Source organism: Musa acuminata, chromosome BXJ2-1 (genome assembly GCF_036884655.1).
Source record: "Musa acuminata AAA Group cultivar baxijiao chromosome BXJ2-1, Cavendish_Baxijiao_AAA, whole genome shotgun sequence".
NCBI classification, from domain to species: Eukaryota; Viridiplantae; Streptophyta; class Magnoliopsida; order Zingiberales; family Musaceae; genus Musa; species Musa acuminata.
The window spans coordinates 8,773,808-8,782,330 of NC_088338.1; the positions used below are offsets into that span (position 1 = coordinate 8,773,808).

The following is an 8,523-nucleotide window of genomic DNA, read 5'->3' on the forward strand; positions in this document are numbered from 1 at the left end:
ACTTGTGATTTGTTGCCCAATCATATCAAAAATAATTAACCAAAAGTCCTTGTCATATTGATACCTTTTTTGATCTTATGTGATCAAACTAACCAAATACTTAACTTGTTTAATAACACATTAATTATGGATAATAAGTTCAGCAAAAAAAAAGCTGAACAAATAAATATGAAGATGCTGAGGGGGTATTTTTGACATGCAAAGTAGAAGTTTATGACTGTCTCAGTAGAACATACACTGTTACTTCATACTTGGAAATTTTATACAGTGCAAATTGCTTTTTATTTGTAAGAATTATCTGTATATTCTACCTTAAAATGGAACTTTTTTTTCTTTCTTTCTGTCTGTGCCAATCACACATGTTTTAGAATATTTGAACATTGAAGAATTATGACATTTCATTTTTTTGTTACAAGTTATTGAATATACATATAGTTTCATAAGAGTTTTGAGTTTGAAGGATTGTACATACAATATTGTAGCTTATTTATGATGAGGTACATGATGATAAATTATTTAAATGTGTGTATGCACCTATCAATCTTAGGCTTCATGAGAATCATATCTTAGACTTGACATTATTAACATTACTTAATTCAGTAGTTGTCAGATAAAGCATGATCTTGTGATATAAAAAGCTATGCAAAGAGGTCTTTTTTTTCATTGCCATATGGCCAACACAAAATTAAGCATTAGGCTCATTAAACATCATCTTGATATCCATATAGCTAATAAAGACACACACAATTCATGTAAGAGATGGCAAATATGCATATTGCATGAATATTTTCATTACTTCCATTTTTTTGAAAAAACAAAGCCAATAGATGATGAGTAAAATTGGTCATATATATATCAAAATAAACAAAAACCTAACTTGAGAAATATACATAGATGATGAGTCAAATCTATATATTTTTTTTCCATTTAGTATATATATTGAAAAATCTTTGCTCATTATAATTGTCACTAACATTAAAATTAAACCACTTTCCCAATGCATTCAATAAATTATCTAAACACATGGTTTGGTTATTTTCATTACAAATCAATTGGGTACTTTTAGTTCATAAAAGTGAGACATTGAACATGATAGCTGAAAATAGGTGTGAGGCATAGTGGCAGATATTGAGTCATTACCACATTAGAAATTATTTGAGTTCAGTATCTCTCTCAACAATAGCTCAAATGTCATATATATAAAGCTGGGGAGCAGAAGGTGTTTTCCTGCATGTAATGTGTGCAGAGATCAGCCATGGAATGAGTGTGCTGCATTCTTGATTTGTTAGGTATGTGGCTGGCCTTGATGAGAACACTTGTTCCCTCATAGGATCTGAGAAGAACATGAGGTGAAGGAAACATGATATATATCTCTCTCTCACACACACACACAAAGAAGATGAGAGAGATGAGAGAGAATTGGACCACTGCTACCAGACACCTACACTTGAGGCATGAGGAAAAAGTCGAGCATCCCATGTTATCTAGAAGAAGTCGAAAGAGTACTGTTCCAGTGCAATTAATTTCAGATACTTGTAAGACTTTTTTGCTAAAAGGAAAATGATTCAATCCTCTTTACCTTTTGTTCACTCGTAGGGTTTGAGGAACATGGGGTGAAGGAAAATTGAGAGACCTCTCTCTCTCTCTCTCTCTCACTCACACACACGTACACACAAACAAAGAAAAGGAAAACTGAGAGAGATGAGAGAGAGAGAGAGAGAGAGTATGGCTTAAATCTTGGACCACCGCTACCATACACCAACATTTTGAGGCATGAGGAAAAAGTTGTGCATTCTATGGCCTATAAGTTTTTCTTTCATGTGCTGTCACTGGCTCTTATGCAGTGCAATTATTTTCTGATACTTCTTTGCCTTTTTACTAAATAGAAAAATGATTCAAGCTTCCTTTTGTTCACTCATATGATTCGAGATGAACATGGAGTGAAAGAAAATTTGAGGGACCTCTCTCTCTCTCTCCGTCTCTCTCTCTCTCTCTCTCTCACACACACACACACAACACAAGGAGCACAGAGATGAGAGAGACTGCAGCTGAAGTCTTGAAACCATTGCTTTCAGACACCAACACATTGAAGTATGCAAGAAAAAGCTGGACAATTTTATGCTCTATAGAAGTTGAACGAGTGTTGTTCCAGTGGAATGCTTATATTTTGTTCACTCATAAGACTTAGAAAAAACATTGGGCGAAAGAAATTTGATCTCTCTCTTCCACTAAAGGTAGAGAGAGAGAGAGATTGTGGTTTGATAAGATCCTAAAGTTTTATCGTCTCTCTGATACTAATTGATAAGACTCTAAAGTCTTATCAGAACGATCGCTCTGATACTAATTGATAAGACCCTAAAGTTTTATCGTCGCTCTGATACCAAATGATAAAATCCTAAAGTCTTATTGTCGGTCTGATACCAATTGATAAGACCATAAAATCTTATCGTATGCTTTGATATCAAATGTTAAGTCCCTAAAGTTTTATGATAAAAAAGAAAAAGAGAAAGGGATAATCATTTCGAGGGGATCGACCTCATAGGGTTTGTCAAAAGACAGAATAATATTTTTCATAGATAACTGAAAAGAAATAGTTACATCCCTATTTATAGAGTTCCATCTAGAGTCCATCAATACTTGAATTCTAATAATAAATAAATATTAAATAAACTTCTACTTAATTTTAACTGAACCAAACCGACTCAATAAACAACTGAACTAAACAGACTCAATAAACATTATTCAAAAGTTTAGAAAAAAATCATAACATGGCTTAATCTTGGGTTAGAACTATCCTGAGACATGATGGAGCAGTTGGGAGAATTTTATGCTCTCAAGTTTCAGTGTTACTTCTTGTGCTCTATTTTCAGATACCTCTTTACTTAAAAGTGAAAAATGATTCTTTTTTTTCTTTAGTGTCCAACTATGACAAGACAAATGCCAATGATCAAGATTTAAACAGAAGTTTGCAACATGATTTGCTTGACGTGAAGGAAACTAAGGAGCACATTTATATTAGCACCAAATATTTCTCTTTCTAGGAGTTTATTTTTTGTGAAGATGAATCCAACAACAGTTCTCGAGGAACAGCCATTGACTTTTTCTTTTCTTTTGGAAATAAAAATTTGCTCCGATACTACTTTTACATTTATATCGATCGAAGAAGATTGGTCAGATGTGAATATTCGGAAATTAAAACGATATATAGGATTTAACAAATAGGTTATTTCCTATTTCTTTCCAAATTTGACTATTACTTCCACCCCGTATATATCACAAATAGACTATCTAAATCGGAGTATCCAAAAAAATCCGATCCGCTTCTATCTACGGATTGCCTATTGATGTGGAAAATTATGGATGTCCTCGATGCGTATCCGACCCGATAGCTTAATGGATTGACGTTTGGGAATCGATGTCCGAGAAATTTGGGTCGGACTTGAGTTCGGGTTTTAAGACACAAATCGACCGCACTTTTAACCGAAACCGGGTTCAAATTTCAAACCCGCGCCACCGGCTTGATTAGATCTCTTTTTCTCAGGATGTGAACCGCTTCCTTCCTTGACATCTTTTCACGGAGGTCGGAGCACGAGACGGACTCTCTCTCTCTCTCTCTCGCTCTCCATGGAGCTCGCCGAAACCCTAACCCAAAACTGAGACCCACTCGGTTTCATCTAACCCCTCTATCTTTCTCCTTCCCCCCATTTGCTACCGGAGAGGGGCGCAGCGAGCGGGGGAATGGAGAACCACAAGAAGACCCCCGTCCGGGTCCGATTCCGCGTGACCGCCAAGAAGCGGGGATGTGACACTGGCGCTTCCACCGATGGGAAGCGCCGGAGGCGCCTGGACTGCGTCAACTCCGTGCGGAAGCTCCAGCGCCGTGAGATCGGCGGCTTCCCCTGCATGGCCCGCGGCGTCGCCTCCGACGCTACCGAGAAGTTCCGGAACATCCAGCTCCAGGTGCGTCTCGGGTCTGTTCGTTGCTTTTTGATGGTTCGTTGTGAGAATTAGGGCATTCGCTTGTTAGGGTTTTGAAATTGCTGACCGACTTTCGGAGTTTGGGCCTGATATTTGCTGGTAGCGTTTAACTGCGTGACGATAGGTCGCAACTACGGGCTGGAAGCTTGTTCTTTCTGGGAATGCTGTGTTTGTTTGAAGGTTCGATTTGGATTTGGTGTCAGAGGCCTTTTGGGAGTACTCTAATTAGCTTTGTGCCTAAGAATATTGATCGGCCTGCGAAGTACAACCTTCTCTTTGAAACCTGATTGAAGTGCATGGTGGCTCTATTTTGCCGTGTAAATATGGTTTGGAATGATGGTGGTTGCTGGGATGTGATTACATTGCATGGTTAGAGCAATGAACTAAGGGGATGTAGGTGCAGATGTTAATCTCCAGGTGGCCTTTCCGAGGAGCTGAAGTATATGATCAAACGATGCAATTGGTTCCTGGGGAATTACTTTTCATCTATTATCCAAAGATGTTTTGAGCCACCTAATATGTTCTCTTAAGTAATACTATTACAATGTATATTGTTTAGATAGTTACTTTGTCACTTATTTCATGTGCAAATCTATGCCACTTCTAGCTGGCGTAGGCACCAACTTATGCCTGAGTAGCTTCTCCACCTGAAACATGGAGAGGCTGCGCTGCCTGAGTACTTAAGCACCCAACATGTATGATCTAGGCACCTAATTATTTATGCGACAATATAGAGTCTGCACAATCTAACGATCATGCTTTCTTGTTTTATTATCACATATATCAACCATCTCTATGCATTTATTTTTGTGCTTTTCTGTCAAAATCTGAATTATATCATCTTTCAAGCCATGGGGCCACTCGTTACGATTCATAAAGGTACTATGGTGTTCGATTGATTAAATGTACCTCTCTATTTCATAATCAGAATACAGATATTGGCATGCTTTAGGAGCTCCTGACTAGCTCAGCTATTAGTTATATGTGGTTTATTTTGTGGAACTAGAAACTTATTCTGTAGATGCACCATTATTTATATATGAATCATAAGACAAAGATGAAACTTCAGAATCATGAAAGGGGACCATTTTCATCCATTTATTAATAATTTTGTTTGCCAACATATTACTTCCTCTGTGTGATTTGTACAAGACAATGTCGAAAACTAACTTGGATAAGTACCCTATTATCATTCATCATTTTAAAATGACTGTTGGAAACATGGTCATGTTGGAAGTATGTTGCAGACATCTGCCCTTCTGTGTTTGTTTCTGGGATATTTTGAACATGATAATATCTTACTCTGAACATAGGATTTGTAGCTTCATATTAACTTTTTATGCTTATATTTTCACCTAAAACCTGTGCCATTGTGTCTTAGAACTGAAATCATTATTTTTTGGGTTCAGGAGGAGTTTGACGCCTATGATCACAATGTTCACTGGTTTGTAAAGCTGCAGTTTCTTAAAAAAAGATCAAAAATCATCGAGATTGTTTCAGCAAAGGACATTATATTTGCTCTTGCATACTCTGGTCTATGTGCTGCTTTTAGTCGGTGTAAGTTTTTTGGATTAATATTTGTTTTGTCCTTTTGGACCTTATTTGTTCTCTGGATCTTTAGTGCTGACAAATGCTTTTTTCTGTTTTTCAGCAACTAATGAACGAATATGCTTCTTGAATATAAGTCCTGATGAAGTGATTAGAAGTCTCTTTTATAATAAGAACAATGATTCACTTATTACAGTCTCAGTTTATGCATCAGATCATTTCAGTTCCTTGAAGTGCAGGACAACTCCAATAGAGTAAGAGTCTTGATTGTTTCAGCTAAACTGTTTTGGAAATGATTGGTATGAATTTTTCCTTCTTTGAGTTCTTTCAAACCGGATTGCTGTGTTGTGAGGAAGAATATGTTCTGTATCTTGATTGATTACATGAATTAGCTTTGTGTGTGCAAAAGGCCAGATATGAAATGGTTCTAGTCCATACTTCATAGGCATAGTATACTCTTAAGTAGAACTAAAATTTCAAGCATCAATGAACTAGCAATAACAGTTGTCAAGGGTCTATTAGATTAGGATTTTTGACTTTTGCTTTGGCATGTAATTTCATATGAATGACTCGTCTATTTTTGTTTGATGCAAATTACTTCTCAGTTTTGTTTTGTTATTTACTTCTTCATAATAGAATTTATTGGTGTTGTTGGCTTGCAGTTGACTGCTAGTAGTAGGGAGAAAACATGGTGATTATGGTTCAAAATCTGTTTTCAGTAGTGTATTTCTGAAGCTAAATCCAGGAAAGTGCAAATTATGTTTATGTTCAATGTCAGACTTCTGGACTGAAATAGAACTGATGTTTGGCTTACTTCAATTTCTTGTCCTTCTGATGTTTGTTTGCATCTGGTTTTGGTAGTATATGCTGAGATAGTTAGTTGTTAGTTCTAATAACAACTTCAGTCATATATAAAGAATATTGATATCTAAAGTTCACTCTGCATTAAATTAATTATTGACAGGTACATCAAAAGGAACCAGTTAGATGCTGGGTTCCCTCTTTTTGAAAGTGAATCTCTCAAGTGGCCTGGTTTTGTCGAATTTGATGATGTAAATGGCAAAGTTCTGACATACTCAGCCCAGGATGGGTAAGCAATCTCCTTGATGAATTTATTCTACATGTCATGGTAACATGCAGTCATTTCTATTAATTACCTATTGTATGTATTATTTGTAGCATCTACAAGGTCTTTGATCTCAAGAACTACAAGTTTTTGTATGCGATATCAGATAAGAACATGCAGGAGATAAAAATCAGGTTTTTGTTTCTGAATGTTTCTCCCCCATAAGTACCCATAGATGCTACTGTTTGTTATTGGCTTTATTAAAATTCATCTTGTATGCATCTAATATTCCCAAATTAACTTATGACAGCCCAGGAATTATGCTATTAATATTCAATAGAACACCAAGTTATGTTCCATTAAAGATACTTTCCATTGAGGATGGAACTGTGTTGAAATCGTTTAATCACCTATTACACCGAAACAAAAAGGTCGACTTTATAGAGCAATTCAATGAGAAGCTTCTGGTCAAGCAAGAAAATGAGAACCTTCAAATCCTTGACGTAAGTATCTTTCTTCTCCTGCCTATTTAATGATAGCTCCTAACAAGTATAACAGCTACCTTTTCTATGAAGCAGGTGAGAAATTCAGAGTTGACTGAGGTTAGCAGGACAGAGTTCATGACACCATCGGCATTCATCTTTTTGTATGAGAACCATCTTTTTTTGACATTTCGCAACAGGACAGTGGCTGTATGGAACTTCCGTGGGGAGTTAGTCACCTCTTTTGAGGACCATTTGCTTTGGCATCCTGATTGTAATACCAATAACATCTATATCACCAGTGACCAAGATCTGATAATTTCCTATTGCAAAGCTGAAGAAGGGTGTGGTGATGAGGGAGACGGTTAAGAATGCCTTCCCATGTTGCTTTGTTGGGATAGAAATGCATATAGAACATTCCTAATTTTGTTATTTTTGTATGTCTCTGCAGTTTCAGCTGTGGGCTCCATCAATATGAGCAACATCCTGACTGGGAAGTGCATAGCTAAGATATCTGCAAGTGATCCTGCACTGCAGACCAGTCCTCAGAGAAGAGGCAAAACAGGTCGGTCTTCTATTAGGAGCACTGTTAGAGAAGCCCTTGAAGATGTAACTGCTCTATTCTATGATGAGGATAGAAATGAAATCTACACCGGAAACAAGCAAGGTTTGATACATGTATGGTCCAACTAGCTGTGGTTGTGAACGAATAGGATGGGCATAGATGTATATTGCCATACACATCTTGGGTATCAAAATCAATTCTTGCATGAGACACTAGCAGATATTTAGGTAACATGTATGTTTTGACCAAGTGTATTTGGCTGCATTTTTCGTAGTGTAACATGCATGCAATATAATTTTATGTTAAGCTTGATGGTTCCTTTTTAATATTTTTTAATCATATGTTTGTTTGGATCCAAATTGATTTGTGTGTTTTTCGTTGGTTGCCAACATGCTACTTAGGTTGACCAGCATGATTTCATCAGAACAGGTATCTTTTTAAGTCCCAATCGAGGGTTTTTGGTGTGTGAGCCATTCTCCTACTGTTTGTCTACATTAAGGAAACATTCTAAGTTTCATGATTTTATTCCTTAAGCTGAAATTGACAATATATGTGCATCAGGAATAAATATTATATCAAGCTGATATTCATCAGAGAATGATCATGATCAAAGAGATTATTATGCTGCAACAAAAGCTCTGATTGAGGTTTGCTGTGTCTTGTGTCATCCACATGATTTTCAAGGTATCAGGCCACATTTGCATTTCATATTAATAAATGCATGTTTATTAACTGCATCTTTTTGTTTGCCTTGAAATTAAAGAAATAGTCTTTGTAGCTGTTGCAACTGTGAGTAACTAGTAAAATGTCATCCACATGAGGTTCCCAATGGTTGCCACCAAAGTTTACTGGTGATGATTCTGCTTGGTCATACTATTTTATTA

At 36.5% G+C, this 8,523-nt stretch overlaps 1 protein-coding gene across 5 annotated transcripts; it reads left to right on the forward strand.

Moving 5' to 3' along the window:
* Positions 1–3,550: 3,550 nt before the first annotated feature.
* On the forward strand, positions 3,551–7,978 carry LOC135598800 (uncharacterized). Of its 5 annotated transcripts, none has more exons than XR_010481715.1 (9): positions 3,603–3,960; positions 5,388–5,535; positions 5,630–5,780; positions 6,491–6,616; positions 6,706–6,786; positions 6,903–7,095; positions 7,168–7,194; positions 7,275–7,438; positions 7,526–7,665. XR_010481715.1 is itself a non-coding variant. In XM_065093139.1 (8 exons), the coding sequence occupies exons 1-8, from the start codon at positions 3,739–3,741 to the stop codon at positions 7,765–7,767; spliced, it is 1,431 nt and encodes a 476-aa protein (XP_064949211.1). In that variant the 5' UTR covers positions 3,551–3,738; the 3' UTR covers positions 7,768–7,978. The 5 variants fall into 5 exon arrangements, 3 of the variants coding, with proteins under 3 accessions (XP_064949211.1, XP_064949210.1, XP_064949212.1); XR_010481716.1 differs by having other exon boundaries at positions 7,171–7,194; XM_065093139.1 differs by having other exon boundaries at positions 3,551–3,960; positions 7,171–7,438; positions 7,526–7,978.
* The last annotated feature ends 545 nt before the right edge of the window (positions 7,979–8,523 follow it).